Source organism: Octopus bimaculoides, chromosome 1 (genome assembly GCF_001194135.2).
Source record: "Octopus bimaculoides isolate UCB-OBI-ISO-001 chromosome 1, ASM119413v2, whole genome shotgun sequence".
Taxonomy (NCBI): Eukaryota; Metazoa; Mollusca; class Cephalopoda; order Octopoda; family Octopodidae; genus Octopus; species Octopus bimaculoides.
The window spans coordinates 41358238-41381015 of record NC_068981.1 but is presented as its reverse complement, the minus strand read 5'-3'; the positions used below and the strand labels follow the sequence as shown (position 1 = coordinate 41381015).

Here is a 22778-nt window from a genome sequence, read left to right as displayed (position 1 = left end):
CTTGGTAAAAATCCACCCTCTCCACAAGCTATGTTGCTTTTACTCACCACAGCAACTTATGCAAGACTATCATCCAAAAAGTAAAATATACTTTGGAGCAATGCACAGCATTCAAGCCCTCTAATCTTCCAAATTACAGCTAATTCTTCAGATTGATAGATCATTACCAACTTTGTGGAATCCTCAACATCATCACCCACCTTAATGTCTCCATAAACAACAATCTTGTGGAAAAGACTTTTATTACATTTATTGCCCATTTTCCTTTTAACTTTACAATGTACACATTCGGTAAAACTCCTCAAAATCTTTGTCCTCTCCACCTGTTACACCAACACAAACACATACCAAGTGCAAAAATGCTTCTGGTTACATCATATCAATTAGGCTGCACTCCCAGACAATGATCAGTGCCATTATCCTCAAATGCTAACCCCTATCCTCACTAAACACTTCAATATTTGTCTTTCTGTAAGGATCCCAATATTTGGAAATATACAATAGTCTATCCAATGCTTAATAAGGGGAAAACCTCTCTGCACCTACAATATATCAACCTGCTGCTCTTTCAACATCCCAAGGGTGATGAAAACAATCAACTTCTCTAAAAACTTGAATATCATTTAATCTTCAGTGACCTCCTCTCCAGCTTTATAGAACTAGATCTACTGGGATCAGCTCTACTAAGTCACAAATGGTCACTCCTTTCCTTAGGAAGTCCAGTGAAAACAATATGATTACAATTGACATCTGCAAAGCTTCCAGTCGTTATTTGATATGAAAATTTATTTGCTAAGTTGCTCATTTTTAGGTTCTATCCTTCTCATATCTCTCGGAATGGAAGGTTCCTATCAGATTACATTATCACAACATGCATTAAGAGACTTTCTGTGAACTATCTTATATTGACTTGGATGTGCTCTAATGTTTGGTAAACCGAAACCTAGAAAACCCCCTCTGATGAGAATATGACAACCTCATCTTTTTCATCAGTACCAAAACACAACTTCTGCTTATATTAAGAAAAAAAATCTTACCCTCTTTCATCATGAACAACTTGCAAATAAAGATTTTCAAAATCACCCCAAGTGCTTGAACTTCCGAACCACTACAAAACACGACTGAGACCCATAATACAATAATGATCCCTTATATGGAACAGTATTACTACTCCTCATACTAACAGATTATACCCCAAAGAAAGCCATGTGAACTGCACATTATAACTTCTAGCTCTTAGAAGCAGTTTTCCCTCTGCCCTTCTATTACATCACTACCACAATTGTCTGTTCCTGTTAGTTACATTCCACCTTCACAACCATTTCTTTCCCCTTTTTCTCTTTAGATTTTGATTCAATCATACAGATAATTTTTCAAGATGAAGCCATCTGATTTGATTGAGCATACTTCTTGTTTTATGGATTAATCAGATACTGCAACCATTTCAAGGTATATTTGAGAACTTTAGTAAATCAGTTATGGTTGAATTATATACATGGAGGCATTACTGTATTTTTACAAATTTTGGATTTTTTGCTTGAAACTTTAAAATTTGCATTGAGCTTTCAAAAGATATGCTTTTTTTAATAATCTAATCATTGAATATTTTTACCTGGTTTTCTAGGATTGGTGTTGTTGAAAAGGGTCAAGCAATTGTGAAACTTTCTGTCAATGGAACAGCTGGTCATTCAGCAATTCCTCCACCTGAATCTGTCATTGGCATTTTGTCTACTGCTATACGCAGGTAAGTAACTTACATCTTGTGTGTGTGTGTGTGTGTGTGCATGTGTGTGCGTGTGTGCGTGCGTGCGTGCGTGCGTGTGTGTGCGTGTGTGCATGTATGCATACACAGACACACACACAGACACAGACACACACACATGGTGTTTGGGTTAAATTTGACAGTTTACATAAAAGGGAAAGAAAATACAATATGCTATTCAGAAATAAGAGTATTTTAAAAATTCAAAAAATATCAATTAGATTAGGTCTGGGAGATAACAGTTTACTCAAAGTAGCCACCCTCAACTTCCACCAGGGTCTCAGGATGTGAGTAGGTGATATAGTTAATTAGATCATACTCAGTTTATTATTTGCATCAAGCAATCAAGGAAGGATGGAATATTAAATTGACATCCCAACCAGCATAATATATACTGTCAAAACATACGGACACAAAAATAACTAAAATACTACAAGGTCTTTATTCCAGCGCTTTATTATTTCTACTAACCCTCTGCTTTTATTGATATTAATATCAATCTATTAATTTTAAATTAATTTAAATTTTGTACACTTAAACAATATCCTTTATAGAATTGAATCAAATCCACAACCTGATTTGTTTGGTACTGGAGCAGAACGAGCTATGTTTGAACATCTTGCTCCTAAGGTAGGATTTTAAAAGTTTTATTTATAGTTTCTTGTTTTGATAAGGGTTTAAATTCTCAATATTATTTTCTGTGTATATATGTATAAATGAGAAGGGAGAACTGGTTTATATATAAGCATAACTGAGTATTATATGCAATGAGGGAAATAAGTTTTATAAACTTGGGGCATGCGAAGATCTGTGAGGCTGTGATTGGAAAGGTGGTGAGGGTTAGATACTATAAGCGCTCTCCCCTATAAGCTGAAAATTAGAGGAATGCCCTCCTTTTCCATCACTGATTATATAAAAACTATTAAAAAAATTTTATGTATTCCATTTAAAGAACATGTAGGAAAGAAACACATGAATCTTGCGATTCAGCTTAACAAGGAAGATATCATAACACTTAAGTTGAAAGAGAATAAGAAAATTGCAAAACCTTATTAACAGTAAAGATGTTTTTTTTCTTCTACATGAAAACCTAATTTGAATATAGTTTGTTTGTATTGATATAGTGTATAGTAACAAAAGAATTTGATCAACTGGAAAAGGTTCTCAGAACCTGGGTATAAAGGAGAATACCACACGTTGATCAATACTGGAAATATGGTAAAATACAAGGGTGGGCTGAAATGTTCATAGGCTGACTTTGAAGGAGTGATACTAGAGCTATGAAATCTTGCAGGCATTAATTTCAGTTCTTCTTATTAATAAATGCATTATTTCTTTCTGGTTAAACTAACTGACATCACACTGTTCAAAAAGGACTTCAAAGGAAGCTAAGTAACTCGTAGCTACTTCTCTTGAAAATGGACAAAATTTGGCATATATGGTGTTATCAAGTACCTGCAGAAAAATGCTTTAGCTCCTAAGGACAATAATATTGACATAACTGCTACATTACAGGATGATGCTCCAGTTTTATCAACATTGTAAAACTGGGCAGTTGAATTTGGGAGGGGAAAGGAGAATCTTCAACAAGACTCAAGGCCTGGATGTCCTGCAACTGCCCCAACCAAGAAAAACATTGATCATATTCACCACATGGTGAGGGATGGTGACTGATAATAAATCCAATTGTCAATACTATTAGCATTTCTTATGAGTTGAGAATACTCTGCATAATGAAGGTTTCTGCTTGGTGGGTGCCACATCTGATATTTAATCAAGAGCACACCAGACTGATCACAAGGGAAAATCTGACATTGTTTGAAGCAGATCCAGCTGGTTGGTTTTATCACTTTCAGCCAGAGACAAAGGGACAATCCATGCAGTTGAAACACCTCTCCTCACCTGCTCCAAAGAAGGCCAAGGTTGTTTTATGTGCAAGGAATGTGATGGTCTCAGTTTTTTAGGATGCAAGAAACATTGTGTTTATTGACTATCATCAAAAGGGCTACACCATCAATGGAGTGTACTATGCTAGTTTGCTGAGGCAGTTATGAAAGATTATCAAAACCAAATGCTTAGGAAAACTGATGGAAGATTCATCAGGACAATGCTCCAGCACACAGTCTTTGGTTTCAATGGCTTCTGTGCATGACTGTAGCTTTGAACTGGTTGATCACCCTCCCTATTCTTCTGATTTGGCCCCATCTGACTATCATCCGTTACCCAACATGAAAAACATTTGGCTGAGAATCAGTATCATGGTGATGATGAGATCATATCTGCTGTTGATGATTTTTTTTAACAACCGGATGGAATCTTGTTCACCAATGAGATTTAAGCACTGCAACACTAATAGAAGAAATGTGTGGACCACAAGGGGGACTATGTTGAAAAATAAATCTCATTCAGTCACTTTCCATGAGAGTATCTTGGCCAGCCTTTGAATTTTTCAGTCAACCCTTGTCGATATTAAATTTTTGCGAAGTTACTAGTTAATGGGTATTTTAATTTGTCTACAATTCCACGGCAACAAATTTTGTTCCAATTAAAAATAATAAGCATTGGTTTTAGGCATACAATCTCTGTTCCAGTGTAAATAGGTGGTAAACTTAATCTGTCTTCCTGTTTAATACCACTACCTGACCTTTGGTTACCTTTAGCAGAATCCACCCTCATGCAAACATTCAGGCCAGATCTATGGTTTGAGGATACCTTCCTCTCTCCCTCCCTGCCACCATTCTTAGAGGTTATGGAAAAGATCTCTCATGATAAAAGGATAAAAATAAATAAATCTGTATTGATAAAAAGACAGATAAATGTATAAACCCAGTGAATTTTAGTGATTAAATGTATTAAGATTAATGTAATTTTGTCACTTTATTTTAATTTCATTTTGAACAGTTGCCTTTCCTACCTCGTATGGTACTGTCCAATCTTTGGTTATTCAGACCTGTTGTGTCATGGTAAGTTTTCCAAACCTGTTGTATATTGGAATTAAGTTATATACTATTTTATTTTCCATTTTACTATGAAACAAAATTGGTTTCAGGAAATAATATTTTTCATCTTAGTTTACAAAAATTATTATCTTTTTAATGTATCTTACAGATAAGTTTTCCCCTCTTTTTCTAACAAACATTGCATTTTAGTCATTAGTATCTCTTAATTATTTTCAGTCACATATTAAGATTATGTTAAGGGTATTTTTAATTCTATAGTTGACTATTTGGCTTCTATTTTTTTACATGAAGAACAAAACCAACACAATAAAATAACGATTGTACAAAAGACTTAGATATTTACACATTTATTTAATCACTTCATTATTCCCAATTCGATTATATTTCAGTCAGTTATTTTTAAGTTTATAGTCTTATTATACCTGAAAATATCCCCATCATCATCAATGAGCATCCATTTTCCATACTGGCATGAGTTGGATGGTTTGACTAGAACTGATTTTGGTTTGGTTTCTACAGCTGGATACCCTTCATAACACCAACCACTCTAAGAGTGTAGTGGGTACGTTTTATGTGTCACCAACATGAGTGCCATTAATGTGTCACTGGCACTAGTGCTTTTTACATGTCACTGACACTGTTCATGACTACAATTTCACTTGGCTTGGTGAGTCTTCTCAAGCACAGCAAATCACCTAAGGTCTTGATAACCTGTCATCGCTTCCATGAGACCCAACAGTCAAAGATCATGCTTCACCACTTTGTTCCATATCCTCTTGAGACTACCTCTTCCACAGGTTCCCTCCAGTTAGAGATCGGCACTTTTTACGCAGCTGTCCTCATCCATACACATCTCATGACCATATCAGCACAATCTTCTCTCTTGCACACCACATCTGATGCCTTTATGCCCAATTTTTCTCTCAAGATGTTTACACTATGTCGTACATACACACTGACATTGCAATATGTGAATAGTAATTAATGTTAATACAATTTCACATTGCCTAAGAAAATTTCATGAGTGAAAAAAAAAAAAAAATAGCTCACTAGACATTGATAAAATAATAGCTGTCTACATGAACCTCCTTATTTAATGTCTGAATTTTATTTGCCTTTAAGGGTTTTGTCTCGCCAACCACAAACAAATGCTCTTATCAGGACTGTGAATGCTGTAACCAAGTTTAATGCTGGAATAAAGGTAAATAGTTTGGTAACTTTTTCTTTTGATATGAACTACAATGATATAGAATATTTCAAAGTTAATTAAAACAGCTAATTAAGATATTATCTGTACTTCTTTTATTGGGTCTAGATCATGACCAGGAAAGGAAAGACATTCATATGATGTGGTGAATTGGTTACCAGGTTCACAAAAATCAATTGAGCAAAATTTGTCTTGTTTTTTCCCAGATCAACCTCAATGAAACAGACTTATGATTGAAATGCATTTGAACTGTGGTTATCCCATTTCCTTTCCCAATTTTTTAAGGCCATGTGTAATTTGATGAAGATTTGGCTATTCTTTTTAACAGATTAAATGATCACATTGGCACATTTATGAGTTATGGTGTTGGACCAGGGTGTAGGTGATAATGTGCTGGGAGATAAAACTATCTAGTTACAGGTTTTAAGACAATCTGTCAGTTTTTGTTTAGTCTTAAGTGAGTCCACAAAGCCATGTATCCATCAGCTTACATTTCAGAGAAATCAACAGAGTTTATTTGATAGAAATCCTGTCTTTCCCTATGTCACAATGTTAATAACTGTTTCTAAAGACCAAAAATTTTAGGGGATAATAAAATTGATTCATTTTTATTAACTCTAGAAGGAGGAAAGGCAAAAATTGACTATGGTGGGAGTTTTAGTTCAGAACGCAAAGGAAAGTCATTGAATACCACAAAATATTGTATCACTCCATCATGCTAATAATAATCTTTTATTTTATAATACTAATCGTTCTGATAATAATGATTTTTTTCTAACATAAATTCAAGGCTACAATAGTCAAACTCAGGAAAATAGATGAAAACGTGACCTAGATGGAATCTACACTCACAACGTAAGGGGACGTAACTAAGATTTATGACTTCCGTCCTTTAACTGCTATTGCTATTAATGACAAGCCAGACGTTGCTGTATATTCCCAGGACTTCAAGAATAACTAAGTAACTAGTAGCTACTTCTCTTGAAAATGGACAAAATTTGGCATTGTGGCGTTATCAAGGACCTGCAGAAAATGCTTTAGCTCCCAAGGACAATTATGTTGACATAGTTGCTACATTACAGGATGATGCTCCAGTTGAATTTGGGAGGGGAAGGGAGAATCTTCAATATGACTCAAGGTCTGGATGTCCTACAACTGCCCCAACCAAGGAAAACATTGATCATATTCACCTAATGGTGAGGGATGGTGACTGATGATAAATCAAATAGTCAATACTATAAGCATTTCTTATGAGTTGAGAATATTCTGCATAATGAACTTGGCATGATGAAGGTTTCTGCTCGATGGGTGCCACCTCTGATACCTAATTATTCACAATTATTCACCATGATACTGATTCTCAGCCAAATGTTTTTCGTGTTGGGTAACGGATGATAGTCAGATGGGGCCAAATCAGGAGAATAGGGAGGGTGATTAACCAGTTCAAAGCTACAGTCATGCACAGAAGCCATTGAAAGCAAATACTGTATGCTGGAGCATTGTCCTGATGAATCTTCCAACAGTTTTCCTGGGCATTTGGTCTTGATAATCTTTCATAACTGACTCAGCAAGCTGGCATAGTACTCTGCATTGATAGTGTAGCCCTTTTGACGATAGTCAATAAACACAATAATGAAAGACTTTTCTGCCATGACCATCCCATAACTTGTTTTCCTAGATTGCATTATCTAGACAATTAGATGTGATTTTCAAGGAGATTTGGCTACTATTTCTGGCATGTTGAACTATAAGCTACATCGATGTTGCAGTGCGTCAGTATGGGAGATAACTCTGCTCTAACTTGGTAATTAAGCTCGGTTTCTTTTCTCAGTTAAATTTCTATCATCAAAAGAGAATGAAGGAAATTTTATATTTATTTAGAGACAAAAAAAGATTAAACAAACAACATTGGATCCTTTAAAACCTCCGTGCTTCCTGAAATTCGCCAACACTACACCTGATATCCCCCCTCCATATGCATGCACACACGTATATCATGACTCATACACTGTTCACTTTCCTGACTTTTGTACATAATTCTGTGTACCTGTGCCCCTTTGATGAGTTGTAGTGCACCTGAGCACTATACACAATAATTTCATTATTATCATTATTATTATTATTATTATTTTAAGAAATTATTTTTTTGTGGCTTTGTGGTTAAAGATATGTTTTTCAGTTACATGATTCTAGGTTCAGTACCATTGCCTGACATCTTAGGCAAGTGTCTTCTATTCTAGCCCCAAACCAACCAAAGCCTTGTGAGTGGATTTGGTAGACGGTGACTGAAGGAGGCCTGTCATATATATGCCTATACCTGTGTGTATGTGTCTTTGTTCCCAACTATCTTTTGATAAACAATGCTGGTTTGTTTACATCCTCACAGATTAGTGTTTCAGCAAAAAGAGACATTGAATAAGTATCCGACTGATTCTACTAAAACCCTTCAAGATAGTGCCCCAGCATGGCTGATATCCAATTACCGAGACAAGAGATAAAAGCTAAATAGTTATTTTTGAATTTACAACATAACTGGTGAATATTTAAGATAATGAACTATTGGATCAAAGTTCATGAGTTAGATAAAAAATATATGTGTTTACATGTCTGACTGGACCTGCTGAAAAATTGATACTGAATTCATTGAATGACTGGATATAGCCATTATTAGAAAGGAAAGTTCAACAATACAATGAAATATTTGACCTCAAGAAGTCACTTCAATGTCTGAATATTTTGAAACACTCTAAAAGAGTGGATGTAAAAAATGATTAAAATTTTGAAAATAAATCAGAATTATGATATACTTTGGTAAATTGTTTTAAAAGACAAACAATTTGTGAACTGGATATTCTGTTCTCAATATCCACAATTCTTTTCAGTCTGCCATACCACTTTTATTTAAAATTTAATTTGGAAATGTTTTATTTCATATTTGCAAGGATAGGATATATTTGCTTTATTATTTTTTTTGTAGATCAGTATATTTTACATGTTTGTGCAACAAGTCTTCTTTGGAGCTACAAAACACTGTCAATGGATGGTTTTTGTTTGTTTTTCATTTCAGTTTTTCACTGGTGACTTACAGTTAAATCATTGTATAAATAAATGTTTGTACTCATGTTAATAGTTAGCTGATGACAGTACTTGTTAGTTTTGTATATAGATAGCCATTGAGATTTTTGTGATTTTTACGTGTTTTGCTGGAATACAGATATATACATTGACTACTAGCTGTCAGTCTACTGCTAGGTAAAAAGTTAGTGGTTCGTATCTCATCTCTGATGCTGTATTGTGTTCTCAGAGAAGATATTTAATTCCTCTATTTATAACTTCGATTGAACAAACCTGTGATCAAAGGCATTCCAGCTGTGACAATACCATTTAAAAAAAATATAATGATCCCCACCCCAACGTTTTTAAGGTCTCTGGTATAATATAAGAGAGAATTGGCTGCTGTTCCTAGTAGGTCAAACAGTCATCTTGGGGCCAGGGGCAAGTTAACACATGCCAACTGACAAAGCTTGTATCATAGATTTGATGCAAACTTTGTTAGCTTGCATGAGAAAAAATTCTCAATAAATTTCTATCTTATGCAAGAAATAGCATATACACAATTATAAACTCAAGCTCAATGCAATAGCTTCCTCTAACAATGATAGATAAAAGAAGACACAGGTGTCTATCCTCAGTTCTTTCTATTTAGATTCCTATTCATTGTTTTGGTTTTGAGTTATTATTTTATATGTTTTTATACAACTTACATTTACTTTGTTTTAAGGATAATGTGCTTTCTGACTCAGCTGAAGCTGTAATTGATTACCGCATCCATCCTTCACAGACACTTGAACAGGTAATTATTACATTTAAATTTCATAAACAGTTACTGAGTAATCCACTTGATTGCCTTAAATTTGATTTTACTAGAGAGAAAAAATAAAATGATATTCTGATTTTATTTAATTAAAAAAAGAAACAATTATTTTGAAGTATTTTTTTTTTTTCAGTTTTTGTGTGAACCACAAATTATTTTAGAACAGGGTTAAACCCTTTAGCATTTAAACTGGCCATATCCAGCCAAAATATTCCAACTGTTTTAAGTTCAAAACAGCCAGATCTAGTTTCTCATGCCTACTCTACGATGTCATTTTAAATATAAACAATTACATCATCAAAATCTTGAATCTACAAAATAATGTATGATAAATTTAAGACAATATGAGTAAATAAGCACTATATTTGACAGAGTAACCTGAATGGTAAAGGTTATGTTTCATAATTTTTAATATCAATTTTACTACTATAAACTAAAAGATGTCATACTATTAGTAACCCTTTATTTGTTGGATTTGGCTAATAATATTTAAGATGAGGTATGTATATTTAACTTTATTCCATGTTGAAATAGCTTACGAGGTTATTCTGATCAATATGTATGACAGACAGATGTCTATTCTCATGAAAGAGATGTTAGCATGGTAGTATTAGAGTCTACATGTACAATTGCTGGAGAACTTGGGTTAGAAGTGTTTCTTTGAGATAAAAATACATTATTTACATCTGACGGATATTTTTCCTCATCTTGTTTGTTGTTAACACGTTTCAGCTGATATACCCTCCAGCTTTCATCAGGTGTCTTGGGGGAAATTTCGAACCTGGGTTCTCATTCCTAAGGTATTTTTCAATGTTATTATTATTATTATTATTCAGGTCACTGCCTGGAATTGAACTCGGAATCTTGGGGTTAGTAGCCCATGCTCTTAACCACTACGCCATATGCCAGGCAGTGACCTGAATAATAATAATAATAATAATAATAATAATAATAATAATAATAATAACAACAACAACAACATCGAAAAATACCTTAGGAATGGGAACTCAGGTTTGAAATTTCCCCAAGACACCTGATGAAGGCTGGAGGGTATATCAGCCGAAACATTGTGTTAACAACAAACAAGATGAGGACAAATATCCGTCAAATGTAAATAATGTACATAATTCCTCATCTCTTAAATATAGAACTGTAGAGATAACGATTTTGTTAAGATTAGAAAATCAGTTAGAAGTTTCTATTTTGGCAATTGTGGATGAAGTCTAGTAAGATGGACAAGTTTCCTGTTACTATAGAAGGTGTGAGAGCTTATGATGAAATTGACATTGTGGAAACTGATTTATCTCTTCTTTTAAGCCATAGATCTATGAAAACTGATGAAATAGTGTTTAACTTCAAAAATGATCATGGTTGGATATGTGAAAGTGAAAGCTGCATCATCTAGTTACTATTGTATTTCTTTAAATAACAAACTATTAGAAAATTGTAATATTCAAAACATTGTGTTACACATAAAAAATCTAAAATAGTGTTCCAGAACAGAGAAGAGATAAAAGGCTGAAAAATTTCATCACCAATTTACTCATGCTTTAAAGGAGAACTGGTATCCTTCATTTGGAATAGCAGAACTTTGAAGTATGATGAATGTCAGATTTGTCATAAGTGAAGAAGATTTTTTTCTTAGACAGTGGTGAGATTACCTCTTAGGGATTAGTCTGTTGACACAGTTTGTCTTGATTTGAAGGAGTACATTCCCAAGCCCTGGATTCTGCATCATATTGATATTGCTACAAGATTCTCTGTTTCCAGATTGATTAAACAAAGGAAATAGAAGAGATCGGGGGCAAAGTGGCTGAGTTCCTTTTGAGTGTTGGGTCTCATGAAGACAATGACTTAGACCTTTGGCATTATGTTGTACTTGAGAAGAAGATCCATCAAGCTGAGCAAAATCACAGTCGTGGCAGATACTGGTGTCACGCAAATGGCACTCATGCCGGTGGCAAGTAATAGCACCCATCACACTCTCAGAGTGGTTCACATTAGGATGGGCATCCAGCTATAAAAAACCATGCCAAATCAGACTGGAGTCTGGTGCAGCCTTCCAGCTTACCAGCGCTGGTCAAATCATCCAACCCATGCCAGCATGGACAACAGACATTAAATGAGAATATATATGTATATATCTGTATGCATGTCTGTATGTGTGTGTTTGTGTTTGTCACCTATCACTGCTTGACAACTAGTGTTGGTGTGTTTACATCCCTATAATTTAGCAGTTCCGCAAAAAGACCAATAGAGTAAGTGCCAGGCTTAAAAAGAAAATAAGTACTGGGGTTGATTAGTTTGAATAAAATTCCTCAAGGCAGTTACCCCAGCATGGCCACAATCTAATGACTGAAACAAGTAAAAGATAAATGATATCATCAATATCTCCAATAGAAGTAAGGAAAGGCAGGTTTCCTAGGAATAGTGAGTTAAGTAAAAATGAGAAATTTGAATAAAAAATTTTCCAGGTCAGATTATTTACATACTCGTCCAGATGTATCATTTGATGTTTGTGGTATGAACAATACAAGAAAACACCTAAAGTAAGGATGATGTTTGAAACGGAGCATTATTAAAATTAAAATCTAAGAAAATATCTACATCATTTCCAATCTTAGAAAAAAAAATCTTCAAATTTGAATATTATCTACTATACTGCCAGTTTGTAAGATGGATCTTCGCAGGGTGATTTATCATATTTGTTGGAGATAATATGAACAAGATGGCTCCAGTATGTTCGTCATCAAACAAGTGGAGCTGCTATGATATAGATATTTCAGCTGGCCAGGTTTCCAGAAGTGCTTGGTAACAACTCATCACTTGTAGTGACTTTTAAAATTTTATCTAATCTTGTTAGTGATCACTATCTTAGAAATGACGTAGCAAGAATAAAAGAAATGATGATCAGCAAGGAAGTTAATATAGACTGAGTCAGAGATCGTGAGCAGATTTCAGACTGTCTAATAGAGGTAGAAGCTTTCTCATATTTTGAGAGAAGAGGAGCCTAGGTAGTCTAGGAAATATCAGCAAGGTCAGCAAGAGTTGTTGCCCTTGGCTTAAGTTGCCCGTAAATAGTAATGCCGAGAAGGTAAATACTGATCTTATAAGAGAGGTAGAAATATATGGTTTCAAATTTTAGCAAGAAAGCAGCAATTTTTTATGGTATAGGGTAAGTCGATTACATTGATTCCTGTGCTCAACAGCACTTAATTTATCGACCTGGAAAGGATGAAAGACAAAGTAGGCCTCAGCGAAATAAAAGGTAGAGATTTATGGAAAGTTATATAACATGAGATGTTATGTGATATGATGAGCTATATAATTCTAGGAGTCAAAAGACTTTCACAGGAATAAATGGAGTATCTTCTTGCACTGGGCGACCGCATATACGTGCGTAGGAGAGATGGGAGCTTATAATAGCTATAATAAGCTTATTGTATACAGTGTTTAGGAGGATTTTTGTTAAGTGTATGTTGGAAGCAATTAGAGATGTTTTTTGGTATTGGAAGCAATTAGAGATGTTTTTTTCAGTGAAAATGCTGCACAGAAAGTTATTTTTAGCTGGTTATGTCCTAGTTATTGAAATATTTGTGCTCCACTGAAAATTTATATTTTATCATGCTGAAAGCAATTAATATTATGAAGATTGATGTTAACTAGAACCATTAAAGTAGAATACTAAAGAACCGTGATAATAATGATTAATTACAAGAGTTATTATTATTATTATTATTACTACTACTACTACTGCTGCTGCTGCTGCTGCTGCTGCTGCTATTATTATTATTATTATTAAAAATAGTTTATTATACATTTTCCATTTGCAGCTATTTGATTTTCATCTCAAAATTATCAATGATGATAGGGTGAAAACTACCCTTAAGAACTACATAGCACCTTCTCTTATTTCACCTTATGATGATGCTAGTTTTGGTTACCATACAGTGAAAAACAGCATCAGAGAAGTATTCCTTGATGTTCTAGTTGTGCCAGGTAAGCTTTTGAAAGAATGTATTCCAGCTTTTGCTTCTCAAAAACATGGCTCTGGGTTCAGTCCCACTGTTTGAAAGCTTGAGCATATGGCTTCCTTCTACTATAGCGAATAAACTTGCTAGACAGAAACTAAAAGCTCATTTATATGTATGTATGTATGTATGTATGTATGTAACATACATAAACTGGCCCTTTTTTGGACACAACTGGAACTGTCCAAAGAGAGATCACTGTGTCTTCTAGAAGAGATATTTTGCTTCAAAGAATTTTATTGCATGTAATTGTAGAAACCCTGGATTATGTCCCCCTCATGGGTTTTGTCTAATTACTAATGCAACTTATAAATGCATTGTTAAGGATGAAGATAATTTAGATAAGTTTTATATAGTTAGTACAGTTAATTTTAAGGCTAGGTATAGGGCCCACATGAGCTCATTTTCAAACGAAAAATACTGTAACTCTACCACACTTGCATCTTATATACATGATCTAAAGAGGAATAATAAGAGTTATTCTCTGTAATGGTTCATTATTTTGAGAGCCCCTTACTTCAAAGTAAATATAAATAAGTGTAAGTTGTGTGTAAAAGAATCTCTTGCCATCCTTAAGTCTTTTGGGCCAAAAACTTTGAATAAATTTACTGAGGTGATCCCTTTTTTGCAACCATAGGTTTTCGTCCACTTTTTTGAAAGTATATAGAAATAAAAGTAGATGTAATAAAATTGTTTAGTGTTACAGGGATTTGAAACCGGCAAGGTTAAATTTCTGTTAACTACAGCCACCCAAGTGTTTAGCAATAGATTTTTTTTTTTTTAAGAAAATTTGGACTGGTCCGTTGATGGTTTTTTCTTTTAAATTGTATAAGCTTTTCATGAAAAGCTACAATGGAAAGAAAGAAAGAAACACAGGTGAGCAACGAGAGAGTCAAAGAGGAAGAGAGAGAGAGAGAGAGAGGGGGAGGGGAATGGTGAAGGGGAGAGACAGATTCCATCAGAGTATCATCAAAAGTTTCTTGTACTTTACTCAATATTCTATCCTACTTTTTCCTCTACTTCTATTAATATACCTTTGTGCTACAAACTAATATGCAAAGTAGCACGTTTTTCCTGACAGGATATAATGTTTTAGTTAGACAAGTATTCCAATATAACTTTAAATATGTATTCATTGCATATGTATTCTTTTATTAATTTACGATTGATTTACAACACTACATCATATAGGTATTTTTGCATATACATTTACCTACATTATGTATTCTTTTATTATTTCATTACTTTATAGTTTTGTACCTTGTATTGCCATTTATTTAGGTTAATTACCGTAACTTAATATGATACAACATTAATGCTTATCCATATTTACTATCCATCTTTAATTTCCTTCCTTCTAAACGTTTATTTATGTAATTAGTCGAATATGAAAATTTACTCGTTACACAAATCCATTGGGTTCTCTCCTTTTCTTCTTCCACTTACAAAAAAAATTTTTTATTACCATTATTATTAATTTTAAGAATTTTCTGCAGTTCATTATGTCTTGTTTTAAGGGTTAGGGTTAGGGTTATGAGTTAGGTTATGGCAAAAATAATCCTAACCCTAACCCTAGCTCTAAAACCCGAACCCTAACCCTAAAACCCTAAAGCTAAAACCAGTACAAACGCACGAATGATGTTATAAATAACAGTACCGCCGATAGTTGTTGTTGACAAACAACGGCACTAATTTTATTCAAGGGAAAAGATCCCATTACACTGCTAGAACATGTTGTTTATATTCCATAGCAGTAATTGTTTTCACCTCAATAGACGTCAGTGATTGGTTGAAATTACAACACAAAATATATAAGTATACGAAGTTTGAAAGTATTTCGGTACCAAAAACACTACATAAAACATAAATGAAAAGTGGTGCCCGTCAATTCAGAAGGATCCCATGACGTCCTGTGCCTACCTCTTTGCTGACAGACTTAGTTAACTCCAACAAATCTTTGTCTGTCAGGGTTTCAGAGTGGGCATCGATGAGGTCGTTAACCTCATCTTGTGTGATGTCATCGATACCTTCGCCACCAGGTACCTTTGTCAGTTTTACTGCATTGTTGACAGCCTCATGCTGAATGTCTTCAGGTGAGAAGCCCTCGTAGTCCTGGACACACTCTGGCCACGTCTTCTTCCAGCATTTGATGAGGGTTTCTTTTTTTCATATCTTTAAGAGCAGTGTGGATGACTGACAAGTACATTGCGATCGTGAACTTCGCTAGTACTCCTTTAACTTGAAATTCTCGTCTGAATCCATTGCATCCACAAGGTTTTGGAGAGAGTTCCACGTGTAAAGTGCCTTGAAGGCACGGATCATGTCTTTATAGGCTGGATGAGAGAGGTGGTGTTAGCAAGAAGGAACTCGACTTGGACTCCCTCGTAATTCAAATCCAAAGAGTGACCACCAGCATTATCTATAACAAGCAACACCTTGAATTCCATGCACATGTTTTGGAGGTATTCCTTGGCTTGAGGGATGAAGCATTGATGGAACCAATTCAAAAGTTAGACTTTTGATGATCCAGGCCTTGGGGTTGTGCATCCAGTAGACAGGCAGCAGGTTTTTATTCTTATTGTTGAAGGCCCTCCGGTTCGCAGACTTGTAAGATAAGTCCTGGTTTCATCATGAAGCCAGCAGTATTGCCACACATAATTAGCATCACTCTGTCCTTCTTGCCTTAAATCCTGGGGCTCTGGCTTTGTCCTTCATGATGTGCTTTCTGGAAGGCATCTTCTTCCAGAACAAGCCAGTCTTGTCCATATTAAAAACCTGTTCTGGCTTGTACCCCTTGTCCTTGATGATCTGCCTGAAGGTCTCGAAGTACTTCTTGGCAGCTTCTTTGTTAGCTAATGCTGTCTCTCCCTGCAGGGAAACACTCTATTTTAAACCATTTCTGGGAGTGGTCAAACCATCCCTTGATGGTTTGAAAATCTTCGGGCTCCTGTGCTGTCAATGGTCTTGGTTGTGGTTCTTTGGTGCCTTCTACTCCATCTCTTCTGTCGAACTGCTGGTGTAATTTCCGCCCTTTCTTGCAGATAAAGTTACCGCTCAAGCAGATGTTTTCCTTCTTACAGTCACTGATCCACAATGCCAAGGCACATTCCATCCTCAAGGAGGCAATGTAGCTGATGCTGGTGTCATGTAACTAGCACTCGTGCCAGTGGCATGCAAAAAGCAACTTCTGTGTGCTAGGCCTCAGGAGGCAATGACAAATTACATGCTTGAGAAGAAGACCCATCGAGCCAAGTGAAATCGTAGTCATGGCAGATATTGGTGTCATGCAAACTGACACCTGTGCCGGTGGCACATAGAAGCACTCATTACACTCTCAGAGTGGTTGGCATTAGGAAGAGCATGTAGCCGTAAAAAAACTTATCTTGTGCAGTCCCTCAGATTACCAGCCCTGATTAAACCGTCCAACCCATGCCAGCATGAATAACGCATGTTAAATAGTGATAATGATGATGATGGTATATATTTGCTGAGTGGCCCACTGTTGCTGGAAATTCTCACAATAGAATACCTTTATTTCAATTTTTTCGCCGTATTGTATTTCAGATCGTTTCTTTCCCAATGAAAAGGCCTCTAAATCAAGACAGGTTTCTGTGTGTATTGTCAAAAAGAGCTGTTATTAAAGGATGATTTCAACCATACTTTCTCGGTGTAAGAGATATTTCGTATATAGCTTAGCCTGATTCTCACGTCATTCCTTTGCCGTGGGGTCTCGAGTGTGAATTATTAAGTTGTGTGGACACGGAAAATATAAAAAGTGGCCTCTTATTTACAAATGGGTTAGCTGTAATAAATAACTTGCATTCTGTGTCATATGAAGTCAAGGGTGGGAACAGTATGCATGAACAATATACATATTCAGAGAGAGTGAGAGGAAAACCATAACAGAGAGACAGATAGAGGTAAATACACAGACAATTATAGAACACAACACACACACACACAACCATAGACACACTTACGTAATCATCATAAGTTTACGATAATGAATGTACTCTAAATTCCTGTGAACGGACTTGCTATTTGTACCTGAACTACTCAACCCATTTAAAATCTTTCATCCTCTCTCTATTGCAATGCTTGGGTTCATACAGTAAAGATGCTACAAAATGAACATAATTCATCCATTTGTCATTCTGCTATTCATAAAATACTTCTTACATGATGACATTTAACATTCCAGTCTCATATTTGATACTGGAACCATTTATTATTATTATTGAAGCTGCTACCCTATAATGACCACATGATTCTGTAATTCTACACCTTCGGTCCTCTATGTACTCCTGTTTGCATCTACTTTAGGCATTATTTCCTTTTTATATATATATATATACCGCCTGACTGGCCTTTGTAGGGTTTTCGAGCGAGATCGTTGCCAGTGCCCCTGGACTGGCTCTTGTGCGGGTGGCACATAAAAGACACCATTTCGAGCGTGGCCGTTTTTGTGCGGGTGACACGTAAAAGCACCCACTACACTCTCTGAGTGGTTGGCGTTAGGAAGGGCATCCAGCTGTAGAAACTCTGCCAAATTAGATTGGAGCCTGGTGTTGCCACCCGGTTTCACCAGTCCTCAGTCAAATCGTCCAACCCATGCTAGCATGGAAGGCGGACGTTAAACGATGATGATGATGATTAATTCTTCTGCTCCTATAATCAAGTTTAACAGATTCAATCTATTTTAAGTGTTTACATTATGACCTTTATATCCATATGCATACATAAGTACCTGTATACATGTTTTATTCTTTCATTTTAGTCCATTTTTCCATGCTTGCCCTTTCTGATACAAGCCCTTATTTCTCTCTTCAAGTAAAGGATAACATTTCATCGATCTAAAAAGTGTAAACAAACACACACACATTCACACACATGTACACATATATGTATATGAATGCACATGCATTGGTGTATATAAATATGTATATCAATTAGAAAATGGAGGATAATATGCTGAACCCAACTACTTGCAGACAGGGTATTCCGTTGAATTCATTAATTTAATTCATAGGTAAAGTGACAAAAAAAAAGAAGAAAAAACACAAAGTACAGGTGTTTATGACAAACCATGTTATTTTGCCAACCGGGTTTACATATAGAAGTACAAAGTACATAAGAAATTAGAGAATGAACAGAAGTTTAATCTTACAGCTGTTTTGGCCTAGCTTTGGCATGCCCCATTCTATCCGAATAGTTCTTGCTGGGGTGATTATCGGATGACATGTTGAAATGGGGTTACATGCCCGAACCGCTAGGCCTCTTCAGAGATTCACAAAGGGTTTCATACAAATATATATACCGTAAATCCTTGAGTATAATCCCCAAAATTTAAAGGTCAAAATCCCTAGTGCATACTATATACGAGGTTAAAAATGAAAAATATTTTCTAAGCAATGTCCGAGTCTCTATTTGCTGTCCGGCAATGTTTATTCAGACGCATTTTGTGATGTCGGGCTTGTAACTGAAAGTGATAAATATGTAAAGGCAATTTACTTAATGTTTATTTTTCACTGATGTTATTACTGTTATTTCTTTATTTTCTGCAAACAAAGTGCACAAAAAAGCTACACGTTTGCATTATGTTATATATACAATAATAATAAAGGACGTTACCGCATATATGTCTACAAACCAAGGACGTTATATAGACCTCATTGACTCAAGTTAGAAAAGGGGTGCGTATTATACACAAGGATTAGGTTTTTCAGAGGTACAGCCCCCTAAAAATCCCCTGCGTATTATACTCAAGGGCGGACTATACTTGAGGATTTACAGTATATATGAATGTACATCATCATCGTTTAATGTCCATTTTCCATGCTTGCATGGGTTGGATGGTTTGACAGGAGCTTGCCAGCTCGGGAGCTGTCCAGACTCCAATTGCCTGTGGCATGGTCTCTATAGCTGGACGCCCTTCCTAATGCCAACCACTTTACAGAGTGTGCTGAGTGGTTTTTACGTACCACCAGTACAGATGCACTTATGCAACACTGGCACAAGTGTATTCTATGTGACACAAGTCTGTATGTACAGATGACAGTAATTTTACTTAACCTGATACATCTTATCAAGTACAGCAAAGCAACACAATAGGCACGCACACACACACACATAGATATACATAAATATATATATAAGAAGAGCACAATTAACTTGGCATGGTGAAGGTTTCTGCTCAGTGGGTGCCATGATAATGGATCAGCAGAATTGTTAAAATATTCAAGAAAATGCTACATTAAAATCCTTACCAAACTCATTTTTGCCTTTTATCTTTCTGGTACCAATAGAATAAATATCAGCCAAGTTGTAGGTTGATATGATTGGCTGCTATGCTCTCAATTAATGGATATGTCCAATTGTCAAAATATCAAACAATTGACTCAATTTAATTACACTGGAACATAGGTAAATAAGACATTTGAATGAATTTAGTTGATTAAAGCACATTCTTTACACAATTTGTCTTGTACTCCATCTAAAAAAAATCATATTTTTTATATCTTCTGTCTATCTCTTTCCTTTAGGTGTGACAGTTGGCAACACAGATACTCACCACTATAAACATTTGACAAAAAGTATCTATCGATTCACCCCATCAGTTTTAACTCCAGAGTCTACAAATATGATTCATGGAGATAATGAAAAGATATCAATATGGAATTATGAAAAAGTTGTCAATTTTTATCATCATGTAATTTTGAATTCAGATCGTGATAAAATGAATTTTATTAACAAACATGTTGAATTATAACAAAACATTTATTTTTGAAGTGTTTCTTTGTAATAAACAACACAGATTTTTTAAAATAATAATGTTGTCTTTTTTACTTGTCTTTCTTTTTTTAAATTTTAACCTTATACTTTTTTCTTTCTATCTTCATCATTATTTTCATTTATATAAGTTCTGTTTTTCCACAGAGTTAAATTTCCTATAGACATTTAATTTTACTGTGAGTTAATGTAATATCTTAGCTTGGAAACTAATCAGGAGCAGACGGCTAGCAAGATTGATATGGTTAATGTTCAGTTTGAACATCTGTACATCAGTGTCTGTATGGAAACATGTGCGTGGAGAGTGTAGGGAGAATCCAGATGATTACATTTCTAGAAAAAAAGACTGGCATTCAGTGTTTAGTGCAGAGTTTAAGATTTGAAGCACAGTAAAGGAGGAAGAGAGAAAGGTGGGCAGAGTATGCAGTGAACTATTTCAGGAAAGCAGAGGTCATTAAACTGGTGATAGAAGAGGCAAAGAAAGGAAACTGTGCATGAATCAGCTCCTGGTTGTAGGATCTTGGTGAGTTAATCATTGCTAATTAGCCAAATAGTTGTCTTTTAGATGTATTCTACAATGATTAAGTGTGTGGTACTACCACACACTTAATCATTGTAGAATATAACTAAAAGACAACTAAAAGACCATCTCATAAAACACGTCCCTATCATTTTCTCTCTTTCACTTTATGTTGACATCAAATGAAATATACATTTCCAGTTCAAAAAACAAAAATTTTTTATGGAATTTACCGAATGCTGTACCTTAACAGCTGATAGATCATTGACAACTCTGAGACTCAAAACAAAAGATAGTACTCGTCGAAACTTAACTTAGTTTGGTTTGAAACAAAGCGCTTGATTAGCTTAACATAATCCCAGGCAACGCAGAGCTATACTGCTAGTATGCTCTATTTCCCTTGTGCTCCACTAAGTCTATCTCTCCTTCTCATTTGGTAATTAGACATGCTCTATTGAAGTGGTGATAATTTTGATAACTGAAGAATTTATGTTGTTTGGTGTTTGATATATTATACGTGTGCACACAAACACGTACACGCACACAAACACACGTGCGTGCACACACAAATACCCTACATCATCATCATCGTTTAACGTCCATTTTCCATGCTGGTATGGGTTGGACGGTTTGACTGGGGGTCTGGGAAGCCAGGAGGCTGCACCAGGCTCCAATCTGATCTGGCAGTGTTTCTACAGCTGGATGCCCTTCCTAACGCCAACCACTACCAGAGTGTAGTGGGTGCTAATGATTAACAAACCATTTCGTGGAATAAGTTACTATAAACAGTTTTTTTTTTTACGGGGTGGTGATGGTGTCCTAAATCAATGATGGAATAAATACTCCAAAATTAAGGTCATGTTTCACTCAGAAAGCTAATGTGTTTATTAAACAACAGAAGCTAGTAACAGAATAATAATTTTGAAATTGAAAAAAAATATACTTGATAAGCTGATTAAATATTATCAAAATTAAATTAGATAACGAACGATATAAAGTACAATGATACTACCTTTGCCCTTATCTGTTATTTATATTAATAGAGAATTAACAAAGAGTATAAGTGACAAATTGCCATTTAAAGTCTGAAACGAGAAGTTTCTAAATGAAAATCAGCACGTATAAGCCATATGTATGAGATTGTTTGTCTTTCTGTAAAGGCGTTTCAATTGTAACCATCTCGTCTTTCAAGTCTTCCAGCCATGACCTTCCTGCTTTTTAAAAGCTTCGCAACCATGACAGTCAACCTAGCTTAAAGCGCTCCTTTTGTGATCTTCTAGCTCTTTTGGTAAATTTCTATATTAATACCCACACGATTTTCACAAAGAGATAAAAACTCAGATATTTTGCATGGAATCAAGTACCCTGACCTTCTAATATCCTGCAAATCTCTTATTTTGGTTCAGAAAAAAGGGGGGCGAGCGGGGGGAAGCCCCCCCCCTGCATTCTCAGAATCATTGCAATTTTTTTTTTCCTTTCAATGAATTCCTGTGACCTCCTAATAAACTACAAAACCCTTTTTGGGATCCGAAAAACGGGGTGGGTGAGGTGGAAACCTCGGAAATTTCCCCGCCCCACCCCCAATGATCTTTTTACCCACACGATTTTCACTAAGAAAAAAAAATCGGATTTTTT

At 35.3% G+C, this 22778-nt stretch overlaps 1 protein-coding gene across 4 annotated transcripts in view; it reads left to right on the top strand.

Moving 5' to 3' along the window:
* The window catches only part of LOC106878941 (N-fatty-acyl-amino acid synthase/hydrolase PM20D1.2), a 41724-nt gene extending 21086 nt beyond the window's left edge, over nt 1-20638 (top strand). For 3 of the 4 annotated variants that reach the window (XM_014928313.2, XM_014928317.2, XM_014928315.2), the window contains 7 exons: nt 1625-1744; nt 2317-2392; nt 4664-4725; nt 5845-5923; nt 9711-9782; nt 13637-13802; nt 20377-20638. In XM_014928313.2, coding sequence (XP_014783799.1) covers nt 1625-1744; nt 2317-2392; nt 4664-4725; nt 5845-5923; nt 9711-9782; nt 13637-13802; nt 20377-20603 — 802 coding nt within the window. In that variant the 3' untranslated portion in view covers nt 20604-20638. The remainder of the gene's footprint in view (nt 1-1624; nt 1745-2316; nt 2393-4663; nt 4726-5844; nt 5924-9710; nt 9783-13636; nt 13803-20376) is intronic. The other variant, XM_014928316.2, reaches the window with a different exon arrangement.
* The last annotated feature ends 2140 nt before the right edge of the window (nt 20639-22778 follow it).